The 22959-nt window shown below is 29.5% G+C and overlaps 1 protein-coding gene across 1 annotated transcript in view; it reads left to right on the forward strand.

The window, feature by feature from the left end:
- LOC129988700 (rho-related GTP-binding protein RhoE-like) overlaps nucleotides 1–22959 on the forward strand; it is an 81693-nt gene that overhangs the window by 43929 nt on the left and 14805 nt on the right. The window contains exon 4 of the mRNA XM_056096973.1: nucleotides 18850–18959. Coding sequence (XP_055952948.1) covers nucleotides 18850–18959 — 110 coding nt within the window. The remainder of the gene's footprint in view (nucleotides 1–18849; nucleotides 18960–22959) is intronic.

Here is a 22959-nt window from a genome sequence, read left to right on the forward strand (position 1 = left end):
TAAACGGCTTAAATAACAGCAGAATCCTCTTTTTTTTTTTTTTTTTTTCATCTCAGCCTAAAAATCGCTTAATTATAAAAATCTGCTTTCACCAGTTGTTTTTCCCAATTTGTTTTATTTAGGAATAAGGCCAGAGTATTATTATCTTAGTCATCTAGGTTTTCTCTGGAATTAAAAATAAATAAATAAAACCACCCATTTGTTTTTAGTATTCCTGTCGTCTTGGAATTTTTACTTACCGTACTTTGATGACAACATTAAAACAAGTCACGGATTGGAATGCCTGGTTGACAAGCATTGGTTTTTGCCTTTTACTGAACGTTTTCATTCCATTGTCCTATTTCATGTTTTTCCTTCTGTCGCAATTTAATTTATAATTCATGCTGTATTAAAACTGACGTTATTGAGAAAAAAATTGGTAGATTTAATTTATTGAATCAATACTATTTATAATTAAATGGCGAAAAAGTCTTGGAATATAAAAATAACATTAAAACGTTTGTCATTTTTTTTTCAATAATTTTCATTTTATTTCTTTCATTTATAAATAATTCTAGACTATAGCCATATCTCGCACCTTTTGTTCCTTATTTTCGTTTCTCAATTTTTTCAGTTAAATATCTCGAATTCTGTTATAATATTTTATGCATATTTAGGAAATTTCGAAAATAAATTAATTAATGAAAAAATGGGTGAAATGGTTTTGTTTAGAATGTTTGTGTATTTTTTCTTCCTCTGATAAAGAATTAGGTTAGGTTATGGTGAATTGCTTTCTTCTATGCAATAATTTTTTTTTGATACAATGTATTCTTTATAAATTAAGGATTAGTTAGCCTCAATATGTCACTTCTCTAATTTGCAGATAACTTATCGACTTTGAAGTTGGGAGAAAAATAACTATTTTATTAGAATATTTGTTTTCAATTTATCTGACTTCTTTACCAAATCTCTTGCAAGAATGAGGAAATATTATTTTCTGTATGTTTAACAAGAGGTCCGCTGTTTATTGTCAGCATGGTGTAGAGCCTGACCTCTGCTATAACTTTCAAGTCGATGGGGCATCGTTCTGTCACACAGGGGAAGCTAAATAGGATCGTAAATTAGTTTTTGTGTAAGAAAATCGTCTGTGCTGTAAGAAAATCTGGGTGAAGAAGCGAATGTTATGTATTGCGTCTTTCATCCGGCTTGAAAAGATTCTGTTGTCGATGGAGAAAAAGATGAAAAAAAGGGACTGACTTTTTTTTTTTCTTTGCCCCTTTACCATAAACTTTTTACTGTTGTCAAAGAGATGAAAGGAAGAAAAAAAGTGCATATTCTCACTCGACAGCTTTTGATAAGGAACTTGAGTTGTTATATGATCTAAAAATGCGTACATTATTTTTATTTTTATTTTTAATATTTAGTTAGCTTTATTCACTGGAAAAAAATTTCTAAAGTAACAAACAAACCGAAATGACGTTTTCGTTGATGAACTGAATTCCTGTTTATGTGTATTAAATATATATTTCATTTTTTTTTTTTTTTTTTTTTCTTCTCTGCATTGGATTCTAGCTTATACGCCTGTATTTTCCAAAAAATTCTCTTTGCAGCAAATTATAAATACATTTTTCATTTATCGTTTGCCTCCAAATTTTGCCAAAACTATTATGCCAAACTGCAAATATTCTTTTTACATCAAATGATAAATACATTTTCCATTTATCGTCTGCTACGAAATTCTGCCAAAACTTCTTGGAATTCCATTATTTTATATTTACCGGAATGGAAGGAAAATTATTCCGAAATTATATTTTGATTTATATAAAACAGTCTTTTTTTATGTCCAGAATTCTTTAAAAAAATATTAATACGATTTTATTTTTATTTTTTAATAACTTCCACTTTTTTGTAAAATTAAAAATTGGAGTTTTATTATATTCTAGTCACAGAAAAGATATACATTATTTACAAAAGTTAAATAAGAATAATATAAGTATTATTATGATTATATAGAAATCTTTTTAACATTCCTAAAAATTATTTAATTCGGAACTAATTTTCCATTGATATTAATTTGTGTAAAATTAAGAATTTCCATTTCGATAAAACTTGGATTTTAATACTAATAATACTAATTAAAAATATTTTTCTTGAAGATGTCTAATATTCTTGCATATGATAGATATAATACATATTTTCCCGTTTTCTATGTCCTTGTGATCTCTTGAATCCCTCTATGCCCTTGACCAATATTCAAACGAATCAGAAGTTCCAACCGTCGAAAACTCACTGCTGCTAAATATTTTCCATAAAAGAATTTTTTTTTTTTTTTTTTTTGGTATCGTAAGTTCCTCGTATGTGCGTCATAGTGTGGAAAGCAATTAATTCCGAAGACTGGCAACAGCGGTTCCGTCTTGGCGCCGTTTATAAGCACACAGAAGGAAAAGTATTTGTACAGATGTTGTCGTAGTCCCGATTTTAGAGTAGTAGCGAATGTAAATGAAAATACAGTAATCTACGATGTTTTTCAAGGTCAAAAGTTGACAAAAATGCAAAATGGTACACACTTAATACTGATTAATTTGCTTTTAAAGTATCATTTTTTTGCTGTTGAATTTTTAGTTTCGTACTGTTGAAACGTTACTGAAAAAAAAAAAAATCGTTTGATGCAAAACAACGTGATATGAAATTTTGTGACAACTGATTATTGTCGGTTTGAGTAAAATACTAAGTAATTTGCTGTCATGTATGTAAATTAGACTTCAAAGGAGGTTGGGAAAACCGTTCGAAATGCTAAGCGTGTTTTCCCGATTGCCGTAATTTCAGGTTCTTGTTTTTTTTTATTTATATTTCGTTCTTTATGTAATTTTTAAATAGATACAGTCAGGGTCAATCTTCACCAAAGTAAATAAGAGAGCGATGCTAGGAATATGATTATAAACATCTCAGAGTTGCTTTGCGTTGATATACTATAATTTTTGATTTTGAATTATAAAAAATGGTAGAGACAAAAGGACTAAAATATATTAATTATTTTACTAGGTTATTTAATTAGGAATTGTTTTTATTTATCATATATATGAAATTACTAGCAGTTGCTAGTTAATTATCTTTACATTATGCGTAATTTTGCAATTTCTGAAATAAATTTAAATTTTCTATTATATATATTAGCATATTTTAGCAGTTGCGTGGCCAAATAGAAGAAATTTTTGAAATTTCAAAACTTTAATTTATTTCACCATGAGAGGCAAAATTTACGTATACAAAGAATAAATAATAAGAAATACGCCAGTCTACATGGCGACACAAGAGCAGAAGAACCAAAATTTTCCCCTTCAGTGGTTTTACTATGAGATTTTGATAGGGATTTCTTTGACACATGTAGATTTAAGGAAGAATTTTTATCTCTCCGCTCAGAGGGTGGGAACCTGCTGAATTCAGTAGTTTTACAAGACGCGTGCAGAATTAATTAAATGAGTGGAAATTGGATCAGGAAATAAGAGAACATTTTAGAATAAAATTAATATGGGTTAATTTAAGAAATTAAGACTTAGATTAAGAGATATCATTACATATATAGTGAAGATTCAAATGTTTAGTTCGCAACGTCATAGCTTGATATAATTTTAGACTTAATCGTCTATTCTATCGCCCAATTGGATTTGCGGAAATAATGCCAACCTAAAAGCGCTTTTTTTTTAAAAAAAATTTTTTTATCCCATGTTTTGAAATATATTGAAGCATACGTTAGATCATAAATTGAAAAACCCTATTTTATTTTTGCTTAGTCGTATAAGAACTATTAAAATTATCCACATCGATTATTTCACAATCGTTTATTTTTTTGCACTTTATATGTAAGAGAAGAATTGTATCAAAATTGTGTTTAAAACTAATAGTGAAAGATTTAATGAAATTAAAGAAAACAATTGCATAATTAATATTATTCAAAATTTTATTTTTCAAATTTTACAACTGTTTAAAAAATTGGTTTTTGTGCAGTAATGTATTAAAAATTATTGAAGAAAGTGTTAAAATTTCCACCACCCCTTCTTTGTTTTTAGTGAGCATCAATTACCTAAGAAGTAATTGCTTGCCAGTTTGGTAGTTAGGCATCCAAAAGTGCCCAGTAAAGCGTTGTGATCTTTTTTTCCTTCCTGCATGCCGTATGATTCAATTTGCAGAATGCATGGCAACATTCAAGCGTTATCATGTTAAAATTAAACATGAATGTGAGGAGGCAGAGTAGATGTCTATTCAGCCTGTCATCTTAGATGCTAATTTTGAATGCGTTGCATCAAAGGCGGTAAACTTTATAATAAAGGCTTAGTAAGAATATGTTGTTTTTAAATTGTTTCTCAGTTGAAACGTAAATTAAAAAAAGCTTTCCCTTCTTTTTTTTAAACCCATATTGACTACTTATTAAAAATAGAAATATATATAAATTATATTATTATTATGAAAATTAAGAGTAGTCATAAATAAAATGGGTAAAACTGTTATTAATGAGTTTTATAAGTGTATAATTATTTTGCATCAAATTGCTCTATTAATTTTTTTTAAAAAAACAGCAATTTATTAAGTTTCAAACGTTATAGCTTAATGACCATAACATTTGTGACGATTATTAATGAATTGCCATCAATAAAACAAAAATTGCGATGCAGACGAATTTAACATAAATAAAAAAATTTACAAGCCACTGCGTCTAGAAGAATTTTTATCTCCCTCTGCCAGACCGGCCGAAAGCGAAAGTATTCCCCCGTATCTTGGAGCAACCCTCCATGCATCTTATTTACGCCTGTCAGACACTCCATGAGCAGACATGACGAGAATGTTAAGAATGCCGGGAAGGGAGAGAGGCTGCTTATTCTCAGGGCATTCCCTCACCCCTCTTGGGGGTGGGTGTCAGAAGAGGCGGTAAAAACTTCCGAAGGGGGTCAGCTCCGAGCAAGGAGCCGCATTCTTTGTTGAAGTCAGATTTATGCCCCCGCGTAATCTGCCCTGTAAATTCCTGTGAATGGAAGACTGTTTAAATAATCTGTAGCAGTAAATCGACACCCAGAACCCACTTAGTTCTATCCAGGGGGGACAAAGGACTTGATGCCATCCGAAAAACAGTAGCTACAATGCGGAAGGTATCCCGCGGTGGCTTTTGGTACGGTCCACCGACCCCACTGTAGTCAGTGGGAGGTCCAAAGGAATATTTTCATGTCTGTTATCCACCCCTTTGTTGACAAGAAATTGCCGCAGAGGGCAATGCACTGTGTGTCATTTGTATCTTTGGCAGTATCCAGAATTTGTGTAATCTTAAGTCAAATTTATTGTTAATGTTTTGGTACTTAAAATATTCAAATATTTGACTTTTGAGTTGGGATAAATTGCAGTGTTTTAGACATTCCGGAGTTATAGATGGAATAATGACTATTTTTCCGGTTATATATAACCACGATAATTTTAAATGAACTTAATGGATGAAATTTTGACTTTTTGTTTTCTGACTAAAATTGTATACATGCATCCAATTTGTAATAGCAGCTTGGTTTTTGATTACTGAATTTACTCAAGTTCTTCATTACAGAAAGCATGAATTTAAAAAACATGGAAAATTGATTAATTGCAATATTGATTAGTACAGTATTTAGTAATACTTGAAAAACTTTTCAATCAAAAGTTTGAACTCTGGGGACCTTCTTTTTTTTTTTAATAGCTGTCGCGTTAGAGCAAACACTTATAACGTTTCTCTGTAGCATTTAATTCGTAAGCATTAAAAATTTTTACCGTCGCGGATAAGCTAAACAATTTGTATTTGTTATAATGTTATTTTTCGCTAATATTAATTATTGTACTTAGCCAAAAAGAATGAGTTTTTATCAGGCACAAATGTGAACCGTAAAGGGCTACAGATATATTTTTTTGAAAATTATGAAAAGATTTCAGAAATTATTTAATATTGTGGAAATGAAAAGGTAAAATAAAATTTTTGTTTACTGAGAATCTAATCGCAGTCTTTTTAATAACAAAAAAATTAATAATTTAAAGAAATTTGTAATTTAAAATAATTGACAAAAATAAATTTGTAATTAAGATAAAATGATCGTAGTCTATGTATACATAGTTCTATTTTTGTTTGTATATATTTTTTCTTATTATGTGGTTTTATATTATGTTTTCGATTTTGAATGTGGCGGTTCAGAAACGGAGAATTTTGTCTCTTTTGAAAAAGATATATGCAATAATAATAATTCATTTTTCTTAATTTTTAAACATGAACAGCTGTTTCAGGTGAGATTATATACGAAATCTGCAAATACTTTCTGGATTTAAAAAAAAAAAAATTATTCTTTTAATATAACTTGAATAAGAGTTGTGCTTTTACACTTTTTTTTTACTTTATTAAAAATGTAACTTAAAATGTAAATTTTATTTGAAAGTGGCTACATAATTAATCATAACTGTACTTCTTATGGTAAAAAATATCAGCTTATCTTTAAATAAAGTAAACACCAAAAATAGATACATTATAGATTATACATTTAATCGATTACACTTCTTAATATGCTGACGTATCTTTTATGAAATGTAATATATCATTGGCTGTTTCTAACGTGTTATTCTTCTAATAATTATTATTCTTAGATTATTAACTCGGAATAATTTCAAACTTCTAGGAATTAGTGTTTCATTCTTCGTTTCATCCTCATTTTCAGCGAATTCTCTAATTAAATTTATCTTTTCCTTATGTTATTTGATATTCCATTCACGATTGTTCCTATTTCTTCATGGAAACTGATAGAGATTCATTTTTTGATATTATCTCCTGTTTGTCTTTTTATTGTGTTGTGTTCTTCTCTTGTGAATTTTATTTATAGACGCAATCGCTTCTGTGTGAGATAAATCTGCTCTACATTTAAAAATTAATTCTTTATTCGTGTATTCAGTTGAAAATTAATCAGCAGAATATGTTCTAGAGAATTTTAGAAAAGCTTCAGTGAATTTTTAGGCTTAGTGATGCATTTTAGCTGTTAGCATTGTTGTAATTTTATTATTTAGTCATCAGATACTGAGAATTAGTGTTGTTTAAATTAAATCCTTCACCCTTTCTAGGGCTGTGGGAAGTATGCTTCCCACCAAATTTATCAATCTTTGTATGAAATTATGTAGGCTGGCATAAGTTCTGACAAATTATTTTAGTAAGTCAGGAACTTAGATGCTTCAGTTCTTTATCTCAGACAAAATGATGTGTCTTGATTTGTTTCTTAATTATTAATTAACCAAATTAATTAATTAATCAAAGTAAATTTATCTAATAAGCTAAATGAATCCCTTTTCTTATTCTAATTTCAAGCCTAAAAATATTTAAATTTAATATGATTAGAAAAAAATGGCCTTTTAAATAGTTAAATTATGTAAGAATCCGTCATTAGTGACAGATTGTTTTCGTCAAATATATTTATAGTAAATAATAAAATTTCTATAGGAATAATCATGTGTATCAGAATATTTCCCTTAAAAAATATTTATAAAATGCTTCTGTAAAACATTTAATCACCTGGTATTCTTTATTTTGTCTGTCACTTCATCGTCTTTTTTGAGACAATAGAAATATTTAAAGTAGCAAAGGATAAATTATTTCATCATTTTGAAGAGCATTGAAGTGATTCAGAAATTTTTCCCAGGTTTCAAGACTTATTACTTTTATTATCTTTTTTAGTGATAAACGAACTTTAAGCACCAATTGATAATATTGCAATATATTTGAAAAATAGCTTATTCATTTATCGAATATAAAACTTTTGATTATCCCAACATTATAATAAAATCCATAACAATGTGACATTATTGGAATAAACAAAATGTATAAGTATACCTGTTATTTTATTTCATATTTTTTTTACTTTATTTTTTTAAAAATGAGATTTTTTAAAAAAGTTTGTGAATTTTATTGTGAGAAAATATTTAAATTCTAATCATACAAAATTTAATATCTGAAAAATGGGATAAAAGAAAGCTTTTTAAAAAAGATTTTATCAAAATCATCAATCAAGCGGAAGTCTCTAATCATAAATTTTGATGATAAACATTTACTTTTATATTTCTGATAACACGCTTTAATTTATCTTCAATTCCATTGAAAACGCATTTGAAATCACTTTGTTTTTCTTTGTTATCGTTGTCTACATCTCAAAATTTAATCATGTCCTTCTTTTGATTAAGGATTTCGAGTTTTAGCGCTCACGTCAATATTATGGCTTCACTGCAACTAGATCTTACCAGATAAGTGATCTGTACCGCATTCTTTGAGTCCTCCAGCGACAAAGGCTTTACTATTTCTAATTTAGAGCTGTGAACTGATTTGCAGCCAAAGGTCTCTGTGTTAAGTTCTAAGGCGGATTCTGTGAAGTCATCTGAGACCCGATTGTTATCATTAGTTTCGCATTTGGAATGCTTGCTGATGGCTTCGAATGATTCAGAATTTAAAGAGAGAGATACTGAAAGCCGTGATATTTTTAACTTGTTTACTAAAGCTAGAAATGGTTTTTTTTTTCTTTTTTCTTTTCTGTATTAGATTATATCCCATGCTGTGAAGTTAACTAGCATAATATCACAGTTAAATGATATACCATTTAACTTGTAGGCGCATGCTGCGTTTTGACAACATTCTTTCCCCCTGCAAATTTTACATTGTATTAAAAATTAAACTAGCGCGACGTATTTGATGTAAATCATGTAAACATTAATTAATTTCTAATATTTCCGGATATCGATTCTTTCATGTTATGTTTTATTTTACGTGTTTTATATATTTACTTTATTTTTTATCCGCTTCATATTATTAGCCTTTCTCTCTAATAGTAGCCGCCTTTGGCGACCAACTTGTACTACCAGGTTTTTGCCTTTTTAAATTATTATCACTATGTAATAATTAAGTCATAGTGATTATTCAATTAGCGACTGTTAGGCCTATTTTAATGTTTGCTAAATTTCCTGTTTGGCGTCTATTTCTTTTACAACTTATTTGGAGTATATGGATTTAACAGATTATAACCCTCTACAAAGCATTTCTTATAACATTTTGTAACTGCATTATTTAGTGTAATCACGCGCAGCTGTAAAAAAATTTGCTGAAGCAGTCTGAAATGTTCGTATGGTGATTTGTTTGCAGTTTCACTGTTGCCATTCGGTAAGTAATACGAGCGATTTTTGTACCGTGTTATATATAATCTAGTGAGATTCTATTTTATGTATTTGCTTAAAATGTTACATTTATGTAAATGGTTGCTTACTTCGGTGATTCATTAATGTAAAAATTTATTTATGCTTTTGTCCATCAGAAACAAAAATGTAAACATGGTTATTTCACATATTTAGGCTTTGCAGAATAATATTATTTGAAATTGTTATTTCTTTTATGAGTTGCAGTTGTTGAAAAAGATATTACAACGAAATAGCACGGAGAAATCTTGTAAAATAGAAACATATAACCAGATGATTTTAATGATATATTTTTTTTCAGATTCTTAAATTAAAGAAACCGCAAAGATATTGAAATAAAATTTCTTTTTTTTTTAACACAAAAATAAATGCATCGTACTAAAATCGATTCAAAAGTTTTTTTTTTTTTTAAACAAAATCAAAATATCAGCAGATATCAATAGAAATCGTTTGTTGAATTTCGGGTAATTATTATTTTTCAATATTCTTAAATGGACTTTTAAATATCACAGTTTACCATGATCTGTTAATATTTTTTTTTGAAAGAATTGAATATTTCTCCCTGTTATTTCGTTGCTGTATCTTTAGTGATTTTTTTAAATTTATTTTTTTAAAGCTGCTTTCATTTTCTTTCTTGGATAAAATTGATGTGGAAGTATTCATACATTCTGAAAAAAAATCTTTTACAATATAGCATCATTTTAACTAATGTTTTAAGATATTTGTGAAAAAAAAAATTTGATACATACCTGGCATTTTGGGGTGGTTTTTTTTTCCTTTAAAAATAAGTTATTTTTCAGGAATTTCTTAAATTTTTATGTACAAATAATTATTAAAAAATTTTTAATATTTGAAATATTTTGATCTAATGTTATACAACAAGTAAATGTTAGCTTTTTTGCATACGCGCCAATAAAGTTTTATTAAGAGGCTTCAACCTAATGATGTTAGTTTACGTGACATAGCTATAGTTAATAAAATTGTCTATTTTACCACCTCTGCAGGAATATTTTAGTACTAGCAGTTAATGTAAATTGTGGTATGGATTCCAATACTAAATAGGCGTAAATCGCTGGAACAAATAAGCCCTTGTTGGCAGTAATAGTTTTGCCATTTTTTGAATGACAATTTCTTAAATTAATTTTTGTATATAAAAAAGCTGTTGAATTAGTGCGATATTTATAAATAAACATGGAATTTTCATCATGTCTAAACGTGGTAAATATTTTCTCCTCAATTTTCTGGTATAATTATACAATATGGCTCACTTTGTATTTAGCATCGTAGCATTGTGCCGAAAATTGAGTATGGAATTTAGATCTTTGTCTTTTGTCTAGTTGAGAACAGATATTGAGGGAAATTTTTAAAATTTAGTGTATGGATTTCGTTTAAAATTTTTCGCAAATCTACAATTCTAGCAGTAAAATCATAAGCCAGATTTTATATATTTTCCAGCAAGTTCTATTTTTGAATTATTGTGGTGACAAACATTGGGATGGGCATACCGACTTGGTTTGAACTAAATTCCCCTCGTCCAAACTGGCCCGAATTTACGAGTTTTTAGTAATAGGTTTTAGTTCATTTCTATGTTCACAGCCCGGAGAACTATTATTACTACAGCGTGTCACAATCCTATTTCCGTTTGGCAGTTAGCTCGTAATCTTTTTAAAGTGAATATTAGTGGATATCTTTAAATTCTGACGTGTTTTTTATAATATATATAACTAGAAAGAAGAAATGTTTGAAATTTAAAGAAAAAAAATTGAAAAGTTTGGAATAGCTCTTACAGCATACGGGTGCTGAATACTGGCACAGTAAGAAAAATTGGTCAACCCTAAAACTGGAGGAAAGCATGAGGCCCAAAACGGGAAAATTCGTCAAACTTTTGAGGTTAAATTTTTTGATGATTACTTTTTCTTTCTATATACGTAGCACGCGGAAAAGTTAGAGGGAGAACTCAAGGGGAGGGGGCGCAATTAGGCTTGACTTGCCAGCTTGTCATTGATTACTTTATCTGCAGATACTTTTTATTTTTAACGCCACGTGCAAAGAGCATCCATTTTGTTTCGGGGCTTCGGGAACACAATATTGAGACAGATGGCACTTGGAGCAGGTACTAACTGCACGTATGGCCCAACAAGAAAATTCAGATTGATCTATTTTGAGGGCACAATGTATGTTTTAAAATAGTGACTGGATGAGATGTTAGACGTTGTCACAAGCACCAACCAGACTGCGCGACCCTGTTTTACGTTCGCCCCAGAATATCTTGCACCCCCTTCTCAAAGTTTCGATTTACGCCTGAGCATATGATGAGAAGTGTACGATGTTATGTCTGAGGCTAGTTTAGGGGTTAAGGGGGGAGTCAGCTTTTATATTTTACTACTCGTGACTGTTGTTTATACTGATGCAGTTGTATTTTAGCTTGTGACTTGAAATGGCGTGCTTGTAACACGATTTTGAGAGAACTACTGCATGCCAAAATAAGGATTGCTATATTTTCCTTATTTTCTATTTTTGTAACTTTTTATTATTTATCTGTGTGTTTGAGATAAATTATGTCTTTCATGTTTAGTTTCTGTTCAGTTAAATTACCCTCAATTTTATCTGTACCCTTTTTTTTTTTTTTTTTTTTTTTAAATCATAGAATGCATTGCAATGCTTGGGTGCTCAGTTACTTTTTTCTGATGGATTTTCAGTTTCAAAATTACTTTTAAATAATCTGATGTTTGGTTTTCATAGACTTGAATTGCCCTTTTGCATGTAGCAAGAAAATCTGTGACGTATTTTTTGAAAATATGTGTTTTTCATCCACACTAATTATGACGATATTGCTCAGTTCTCGATTAATGTTGCTTTCCAACGCCTTTTTACTTATTAAAAAAGTTTTTTTTTGCAAAAGTCGTATTGTGTTTAAATATTTTTTTAATATAATAGAATTTCATCTTACTTTATTTTCGTTTGGAAGCGATTTTGACGCCTGATAGTTAAAGTCGACTTTTGAACTGAAACATTCTATGTTGGAAACCCGATTTCAACAATTCCCATCACGAAGAAAAGCAATGTATGCTGATTTGTTTCATGTTAATTTTGTCGGGATCAAATGTTTCCCCACTAGTATGGGCCGCGGTGGCCTGGTGGTAAGGTCTTGGCTTCGGAACCGGAGGGTTTCAGGTTCGAGACCCGATTCCACCGAAGAACCGTCGTGTAAGGGGGTCTGTTGCACGTTAAATCCGTCCTGACCAAACGTCCTCCCGCTGGTGTGGTGTGGAGAGGGGGGTGCCAGCTCAGGTGTCGTCCTCGTCATCTGACCGTGGTTCAAAATGACGAGGTCCGTCCCAAAATAGCCCAAGTGTTGCTTCCAACTAGACGTTAATATAACCAAACCAAACCAATTCCCACTAGTATAGCGCAGAAATTGGTAAAGAAGATTGCTGGCTCAGGTGTTATTCCCATCATCTGTACTCGGCTCAAAATTATGATGACTGTTTTAAAATATCCCTAGTGTTCCTATGAATTGGAACATAAATATAATTAAATTCATGTGATAATTCTTGGTTCATATCTGAACTTTAAATGAGCCTTAAAAATTCGAATTTTATCACAATTTGATTATAATGCATTATTATTGACTAGTGTGGTGATCTCTATGGCCAATATGGTTATTCGTTAAGTGTGGAAATCAAGTTTCAAGAAAAATAATTGGAGAAACATTATTTAACCCTAAAATAGAGTATGAAATACTGTATTAATACTTTTTTTTTTATAGAAATGAGTTTATAAGACTACTAGTTTTTTTCCTTTTAACCATTATCTAATAAATATATAATGCACTTAGATCTGCTTTGCATATGATGCCGTTCAGAGCCTGGCTAAGGCAGGGCATGCGAGGGCAGTTGCCCCGGACCTGCACATCAGAGGGGGCCCTCAACTCGAATAGAAATGTTATATTACGTTTCCTTCTTTAATGAACATTTTTTTAAACAAAATATCAGTATAGTGTTAAGTCCGTCAGTTTTATGTTTAAATATTATTTGAATTAATTAACGAAAAATACCGTAGACAAGTTCTATGCACGGTTATTCATTACTGAAGTAGTGAAGCAGAGGGAGGTGCTCTCAAAGAAGTTTTTGCCCCCGGCCCCAATTAGACTAAGTCGGACCCTGATGCCATTTGATATGTATTGAATCGAACATTTACACTAACCTTTTAAAACTCAATTAATTAGATTATGAATTAAAAATTCAATGATTTAAAGATTTTATGGAATTTAAATATAATATACTAATATATATATAATATATAAACTAATAATTAAAATTTGTTAATATAAAATAATAATTAAATTATTTATATGTAAAAAAGTGCCATAGCGTCATGTGCAGACGTTTAATTATTTCAATAGGCTGAATCCGTCATAAAAGCATTCATTTTGCTTTTTTCGCCAAAATTCTGTTGGAATTTTTCTTAATTTCGAAATAGGAGATTCAGTCGCTAAAAGCGTGATTTCTTTTCGATGACGTGCTGTAGATTGCGTCGCCGCGTTTTGAGAGGAATTCCCCGATAATAAAATAAAGCACATAGACCAAGCCTTTATCTATTTTTGCTCATTCGGTTAACGTTGGTGAACTTCATTGTGCGAATCTTGGATGATGCGTGTTCTTAAGAGACCCGTTCTGAAGTTTTTTATCTAACACATTTATCCACTTGAGATAGCAAGTTCAATACCATCGGCTGCTATGCGATATTAATAGTTTCTACAGAGCGCAGGACCGAAGCGTCTATTTTCACTTCTTTTTAAAAGTGTTGTTCATCTTTAACTTTTCAGTATTGGTTGAATAACATCCTTTGATTCCGGTAAAACGGTTTATTTTGCGAACATTTACATTTTCGGTGAAGTATATTCTGTTAAATGGTGAACGGATTTATTTTATTAATTCTTTGGCGATTATTTTTGGCGCCATTTTTTTATGCGAGTTAAAACCAACTGCAAAGCTTCGCTCTTCAAATTTATATCTTCAAACTCGCCTTTTAAGATAGAATTATTATTGTGAATCATTACAGGAAAAAAAAAATTAAATACTGCTTTATTTCAAAAATTATTTCATTGTTATGCGACGGATTGAAATGGATTCCATTTTGCATGATACTGCACATATTTGGCTACAAAATCTAACAGTGAACATGCGCGAGAGAGATTGCTTTCATTAGCATTCATTTCGAAATAAATGTTCGTAAAGAATTCGGATCAGCTTTTAAGTAAAAACTTTCTATAAAAAACTACAAAAAAAAAATCTGTTATCTGTTTAAAATCTGTTTTGTTCTGTTTAAAATCTGTTTTTAAAAACATATTCTAAAAGGGGTAATATGATTTTTAGCTTTCCTGCATTATTTACATGAGCATATTACATAATGTTAAAAATATTAATTTGCTTTTAATTTAGCTTAAATTCATTACTTATTGGAACTGGATGCGTTTATAATCAATAAAATATTATTGTTACAGTGGATAATCTATCTATAATGTCTCTAAAATATGACAGAAAATAAGTTTCTAAATATTTAAAGTAATTTCCACTTCTTGTGTTTGATTTTAACAATAATGAAAAACTAATATAAATTCGAATTGTAACGCTATAAAAAAATTCTGAAAAAGGGGAAAAATCGTTTGCAAATAAATAAATTTTGAAAGTAATAAATATTAATAGCATAATTTAAAATTATATTTTTTTGCTTTACTGGAAAATATTTTCATTCGCTTTTTAAATACTTACTGCAGAAGATTTATTTTATAATAAACTCTATAATAATCCGTTGCATATTTGAAGAACGGAAAATTTCAAAATCGATTACTTATCTATAAAAGCAAAATTCATTCTACTCCTATAACATTTTATTTAAGTCAGAATCAGTGAAATTCTCGTTTTTATTTATACATCTATATTTCCTCTTTAAAATGTACAAATATTAAATGTACTGTTACTATTAATTATTGTTACTATATCAAAAAAAAAAAAAAAAAATTATGAACTATTGCCAGAGACAGAAGATGTCCAGTCAGAAATATTCAACTGAAACAAGGTTCTTTATTTAGAAATAAAGATATGAATCTCTCGTTACTTCGTAAATTTATTTACGCTTAATTTACGGTAATAGGTTTGAGAGTCACGAATATGCCAGATTGCTGTGCGTATATTAGATTTCGTATCTTTCATTTATCACTAATTAATACCTCATTAACTTTTTTTATACCTTGTGTAAAGTTATGATTTTAGTTTCCAATCCGAAATGAGGTCACATATAAAAGAAGGGAGAAAAAAAGTGGAATCCTTCTTAGAATTAGTATGACACAGTACATTTTTCATTATACATGCTGTGTCCATAATAATAATGATGGGTAAAATAACAACTGTTAAAAATTACAATTCCTCAGAAAATGCTGGGTTTTTTTTTTTCCCCTTTTCTCTTGGAAAGATAATCAATTAAGAACTTCTTTTGCGAAAAAGCACATAAATCTTCTGAATAGTATAATTTAATATTATATATATTAAGTCTTCACGGATTTCTGTCATTCGATCGCGAGGGAGGACAGGGAATGACTCTTTATTCGATAAAGTTTTAATATTTTATTTGTAACTATTATTCCTAATAGAATGGGGCCTTTTTCTAATGTCTCTGTTGAGATGATTTAAAAGAGGCAATTGAAACGGCAAAAAAAGAACGAGTAAATTAGGCTTTCCAACTATTTCTTCGCTGTTATATTAAAATATATGTTAAAGAGAGGGAAAAGTACTGCTGCGTTTTGATATAACAGATTAAAACCATTGAGTGGCATATGGCATTTTGTTTTTTGTTCTGTAATTTGAGTTTTGTTTGCAGATCACATACATTTTCTGAGCTTAACCTATGCAATTGCCTTTCATTGTAACATTTTTTATTGCAAATTTGACTAATAAATCGTTATTATTATATCAAAACCAAATAATTTCAGCTTTTTGAGCTTTGAAAACATATTATTAAACCGAAAAATTTTGGAAAAGTAACTGTTTTTAATTATTAGTGTTAATTATTTTTAATTAGAGTTTTGAGGTCTTCGAAAGCAACGTGGTTGTTATCAACTAAATCTAACCGGTTATTTACAATAGTTTTTGAAAACGGTAATCTGATTTCAAAATATGTTTCGTTTTTTTTTTTTTTTTTTTTTTTTTTTCACTCTCGAAAATAATCAAGATCCTACTAAATTATGGTATACGACTACCTTCAGGATTATTTATTTATTTTTTGCTAAGTGTTTAATTTTTTAAAAAATTTTTGCATTAAATAGATTGAAATGCACATATGAAATATATAATCAGTTAAAAGCCAAAAGATTTTTTTTATTGATAGAAGTATTTATTCTCTTTTTCATTTATTTAATAGGTTAAAAAGGGATTAATCGCCAAATAACTCGCCAAGTATCACACGATAGATTAAGTAAAAATGCTAAATTCGCACCAGAAGTTTATATTTCGTAGCTATTGTACTCCAGTGCCATGTAAGGGGTTCTCTGGCATGGCAGGTTTGTTAGAGAGTATGCGAGAAAGTTTTGGGAAGACTACTCCCGCTGGTTTTAATAACTCATCAGAGATAAGCATCTTTTCATTATCCATGAGTTAATGTAATTCACGCGATAAATCTTTCAAAATATCATTATATGGTGACCATCGTTGCCTCTGCATGTGCCGAGATAGCGTTCCTTGCGCAAGAAATGAAATAGTTTCCATACCTCTTCCGAAACAATGAGTGGGGCTCATAATTTGTTATGGGCTGGGTTGGGCTGGGGCTCTTCTGGGCTCACTGGGGCCCACCGTGGGAGATTTCGGTTCCACCACGTTGTTCTCAAATCTCGAAAATGGGGTGAAATGTCTGCAGGTTTGATAAATCCCACGCAGTCAGTCAGTGGTTATTTGACATTTGATTCCTCCTGCTCGTAATGAAAATTATTTATACGGTAATGGTGGTTGTGTGGGTTCGAGGATTTAGTTTCACCGAAAAAAGAAACGTTTTATTTTGATTTCATTTTTAATATACATGGATTTATCTTGTGCAGCTGCTGTTTAAAAATGGCACTTTTCCGCGGAAGTATGGTTTTCATTGTTTTCAGAGAATTGGATTTTATCATTTTTGAGATCGATTAATTTTCTTTTATGCGATAATTTAACAATATTTTTAATATCCTTAATCTTTTTGTATGAAATTATTCCTATTATTGTTCAATTAATCATATTTATTTTACATTTCGGTGTTTATATTTGTCACATTTCGTTGTTTTGTACAGTTTTTTTTTTTAATTCGAAGCCGTTATTTTTTAAAGAATACCGATTTGAATTGCAGAATTTACATTTAATGTAGGTGTTTATTAGTATTTTGTGCTTATTTCTTAATCTATATATATCTAAAGCAATGTATATGTTTCTAATGTAAATTTTAAAATAAAACAAAAACTTATATTAAACTTATTTTATTGAAATTTAGCACATGCATTCTTGAAAACAACAGAAAAAGAATCACTATCACTCCATTTTGTTCATCGGATAGAGCGCTGGCTTTTTCATTAAAAATTAGTTTCTATGTGCTTGTAATAAGCTAATTTTATCCGTAATCTAAAAAGTAATTATTTTAATATTTAATTTTAATATATAATTAATATATAATTTAAAATAAATACAAATAAAATACATTTAATATTTAATTTAAATAAATTATTTAAAAATTAATTATTTCTATTTAATGTGAATTGCGTGGGGTTCTACGTTTCTCTGGGTCTAATTTCTGCAACTTCAGTTATTCAATGTGAAGCTATAGTATCAAACAAAAACCACGCGGTTAAAATAAATACTTGCTCATCTAAACTTATGTAAAATCCCCTTTTGCACGGTATATGCATGCTCTGAATCTTTCACAAAATCCTCCTTTTTTTTTCTTTTTTTTTTTTTTAAATATCTTTCGTTTATCCTTAATGAGTCTATCACTAATGTTCTTGTTCATGGATCGGACGAAAAAATTTTAAAAGCTGCTAAAAATGAACACTCTAGTGAATCTTCAAGAAAAATGTGATTCAAATGTAACTCCTTTCTTTTATATTTATGAAGGAACAACTCATATATTCTGCAGGGTGTTTATAAAATGAATATCCCAACTTTGCAAGTCAGTTAAAAGAAAAACAAGACAAAGTACAACTTTGTTGTTCGTCGAAAATTACAAATAACGGTTGAAAATTTAAATCCAACACAGTTATAGATTTCATTGTAGGCCCCTCTAAAAAATACGAACGATAGCTCATCATATGTTTTGTCAGCATCTCTGATGTGCCGCTTTAAAAAGCGTACAGATATGCAGATCTTAGTAATTATGTTAAATTAAAATTTCCAACTATTATTTTCAGTGAACAACAAGACTATACTTTGTTTTGTTTTCTTTTAAGTGACTTTCAAAGTTGGATGTTTCATTTATAAACATCCTGTATTTAAAATATTTAAAAATCTTGAATGAATTGTAATTTTGGTTTGCTTATAGTGATAAGAATCATTTCTATTTATAAATTTTTTTTGCAGGTGTTATGAATAATAATTAAATTACAAATGATTATATCTTATTTTTCTTAATCTTCAGGTGCTGCAGCATATGACACAGTTAGGCCTTTATGTTACAAAGATGCCCGAGCTTTCCTTGTGTGTTTCGACCTCTCCTCTCAAATGTCCCTTCACAATACATTAAAAAAGGTAAGCGAAGGAAGATTTATTTATATCAATATCAACAGCAGAATTATAGGCATCGTGAAATGCTTAATTCATGCTGTTAAATATTCGTATAAAGATACACGATTGAGAATCAAAGAACAAGTATTATCTTGTCATTGTATCGAATTTCTGACCCTTTTCACCGCCAGCGCTGTTCTCTTATTAGAAGACTTTACAAGCAAGCTTTAAATTAGGGGGAGATTACGAATTGAATTATTAGTTGATAAACTGTTTAATAAATTACGCGAAGATGGGAAAAAATAAAAAAGTTATTCCTTTATCCTTTAAAGACGCAATGAATGCTTGAAAAGCTTCAGACTTATTGTATTTGCCTAAGCATTAGTGAAATAACATTCTAAAAATTTAATGTGATTTATAATGCTACGCTTAATGCTCCATGTGAATCAGAACGCCAGACGACGATTAAAGATTTTAAAAAAAAATTAAAACCTACCTACAAGCAGATAATGAAATAACATTCTATGCAGTAATGAAGTGAATAATTGGATAAAAATACAATAATTCCATCGGGTTTTTTTTTTTTATCATTTTTATGATAGATGTTTAGTTTTAAGATTTAATTACTGTTATCATATATATCTTAAAAACAACTTAAATATAGTTACTTTTGCATAAATTGGCATTAGCAACATTAAATTTGTAATAATCAAAGTTGCTTATTAAAATTTTGATTATACGTCTTTGATTACACGTCATATGTATATTCGTTTTTAGTCAGTCTCTTTGGTAACGTATAAAACGTTGCTTTATTGTATTTCTAATTGAAGAAAAGAAATCGTAATTGTTAATGATGAATATTTTTCCAGTATGTATATCTTTGTTAAATTTTTTCAAATAAAATCCAATAACTTTTGCTTTTTTAATGAAGTCTTAAATATGTGTGAAATCCATCTTACAATACTATTAGTATAATAAAAATCAAACAAGGCAGTCAACGGATCAGTTGCTTATCAGGAGTAAAATCCATGTGGACCGCAAAAAAAAAAAAAAAAAAAAAAAAAAAAAAAAAAATTGTGCAAACTGTATAAAAAAATAAAGATGTCTTACTGGAAACTTTATAATAGATGCATGCGCATGAGAATGAAACGGATATACAAAACAGAGAACACTGTATAAAGAAAGGAAAAGGAAAGGAGTATAATGGATAGATTATAGTGAATAACTTATAAGCCAGTTAACAGCTACGCTACCCGAGCAATTGCTTTTGTATCATGGTCATGTTACTGGACTGCGAGCAACAAGGTCACAGGTTCTATCCTCGCTCATCGCCAATCCACCACATTGGTGACCCGGAAACGAGTAATTGCTTTTGTATCATGGCCATGTTACTGGACTGCGAACCACAAGGTCCCAGGTTCTATCCTTGCTCATCGTCAATCCACCACAAGATCATTGCGAATCAAATTGTCATAGAAATACTATATGAAGAAATAAGAGTTACATCACTGAAAGACAAAAAAAGACGATAATACGAAGAATCATACCTTTTTATGTGTTAGGTGAAAGTTCTGATGTAAACAGATTTTCTGATTTTAATTTCGTTATTTTATATTTTCCAAGATATTTTTTTCTAGATAACTTGGATTGAAGAAGCAGTCAGTGAGGTTTTAACGCTTTTTATTCTTTCGAATTTCATGGATTTAGTCCAAATTTTAGCTTTTGTCTGGGCGTTAAAGGTCGAATATCTAAAATAATCAGAAGGAAAGAATGAGAGAATGCGAGAAAAAATTTCAATCTTGCATGATTTTAGAAAGAATGAATAAACCGCAGCATTCTGATTCAGTGAGAAAATTAAAAATCCGCGTCTTCGAAGTAAAAAGTTACAATGAAGTCAGAGTTCGAGCGATTATTTAGAGCATAGTTAATTTGAAATAGTAATAATAATTATTATTATAGAAGTTGATATGCAAATAAAAGAAGAAAAAATCTAGGTAAGTATATAACAAGAATAAAACAAAGCGAGAATCGATAATAACTTTTTAAAAAAAAAGTTGCCTAAAATACAAATAAAAACCGGAGTAAATATAAAACACATGCAATACGAATACTAAAAAACAAACAAACTGCAATTAAAGAACGTCGCAGAAATAAATCATAAATCAGTAATAGATAGAAGTAAGATATAAAACAGATGGTAAAAAAGGCGATCAACATATTAATTGTTCATCAGGGAATAAAATCTATGGTAATTGCAAAAGGAATTATAGCATTATCTGCGGACAATATCGAACAATAATTCTTCCATATTGTTTGAACCAGAAACGGCAGGCAACAATATAGATTCCATTCGTCAGAATCAATTTTGTATAAAGTGCAACTGCTCTGTGTTTTATCAGTTAGTTTACAATAAGACGATTAGTTGTTGAAACAAAACTAATATAAACAGTTCCAGTAAATTTTATTTATTGCAAGTTCATTTCGGTTGAGGTGTTATTGAATTACTGAACTGTTATTCATAAAATATCTTTTTACATATCTGTGGCGTATTCATTCATTCACAAGATCAATAAACAGAGCATTCCTAAAGATAAACCAAGAATCTTATCGCCGTAATTATTGAATCGTTGATTAAATGTGAATGTCCGAAAAACGTAGGTTGCCTGTCAGTTTTTAAAAATATGCGTCTAATTTGAATAGAGAAACGTGACCACTCCTCCTTAAATGACTGCGCAGGACAGTGAACTCGAAGTGTGGGCTCCTGGTATTACTCACTCCAATCTATATTTACATTCTAAAAAGATAAAAACTGGTTAATTTAGCGTCTACCTTCATTAACTAGCTCTAAAGGATCAACAGTATTCTCCCTGGATACGTAAACAGTTTTTTTTTTTTTTAATGATTTAACATAATGAGTCAGATTGGGAAAAAAAAATTCTTTAAGAATAATTTTTGTTAATGTCTTTTTTTTTTCTTCTTGTAAACAAATTGTGTTAAAAGAAAATACTGTAATTGTTAAAAAAACTTCGAATTTGAGATTTTGAGAAATTTCCACGTTTCAGGTCACCCCGTGTTCAAAAAATACGTTTCACTTCAAGTAGTGCTACTTGTATTAACTCATAATTTAATTTCATTACATAACATTTAATTATTAGTTAATTATTTAATTAACTAATAATTATCCAGAAAATATTGAACAGTCAAATACTATTTTATCATCGTGTAAACTAAAATATCTATCTTTACAAGCATGGAGTGAGTCATTTTAACTAAAAATATTTTTTTAAACAAATTTAGTGCATTTATCGTGCAATAGAATCAACTCACGTGATTTCAGAGTCGCATGTTAACCGTAACTGTTTATGTCAGCTACCAGCTGAGTTGTGTTATTGACTATTCCCTTAGTGTAGACATCCTGTAATTTGATTTCATTAATTACTGGGTTTTTTTTGTTTGTTTGTTTACTTTAACTAGAACTGAAGGATTATTTAAAAGGTATTTTAAGTTTACCATAAGCTTAATAAGCTAAGATATACGATAATAACCTTTTGATTGTCCAAATTTTTGTAGATTCCTTTTTGAGTCGAAATACTGAAAGTTACCCTGGCGAAATTGAAATAAATTAATCTTAATAAGACTTTTGCCAGTTAAACCTTATTCTATTAAAATATTAAAATTACTGTAATTTTACATTTAAATTTGAAAACTAATATTCTCTAATAAAATCTGTTTACTCACCAATCTTATTAATTCTTACCTTAGAAATCTGCAAGAAACCTTAAATAATAAAAATTATCTAAATTCTTTTTTTTTTTGGATTTAGTGGAGTGTTGATGTTATGGGATCTAGTTTTGACAGGTACAAACCATTTTTACATTAATATTCTTAAAAATAAAATAGTTCTACATTTATTTCCGTTTATATTAGTCAAATATAAAGAGGAGTGGAAAGAAGTTCTGTCCTTAGATTTATTTTCCCTTGTTACGCCATTGTCCGGGCTGTGCCCATTCTGAAAAATGGGAGT

The sequence above is a fragment of the Argiope bruennichi genome, chromosome 10 (assembly GCF_947563725.1).
Source record: "Argiope bruennichi chromosome 10, qqArgBrue1.1, whole genome shotgun sequence".
In the NCBI taxonomy this organism is placed as follows: domain Eukaryota; kingdom Metazoa; phylum Arthropoda; class Arachnida; order Araneae; family Araneidae; genus Argiope; species Argiope bruennichi.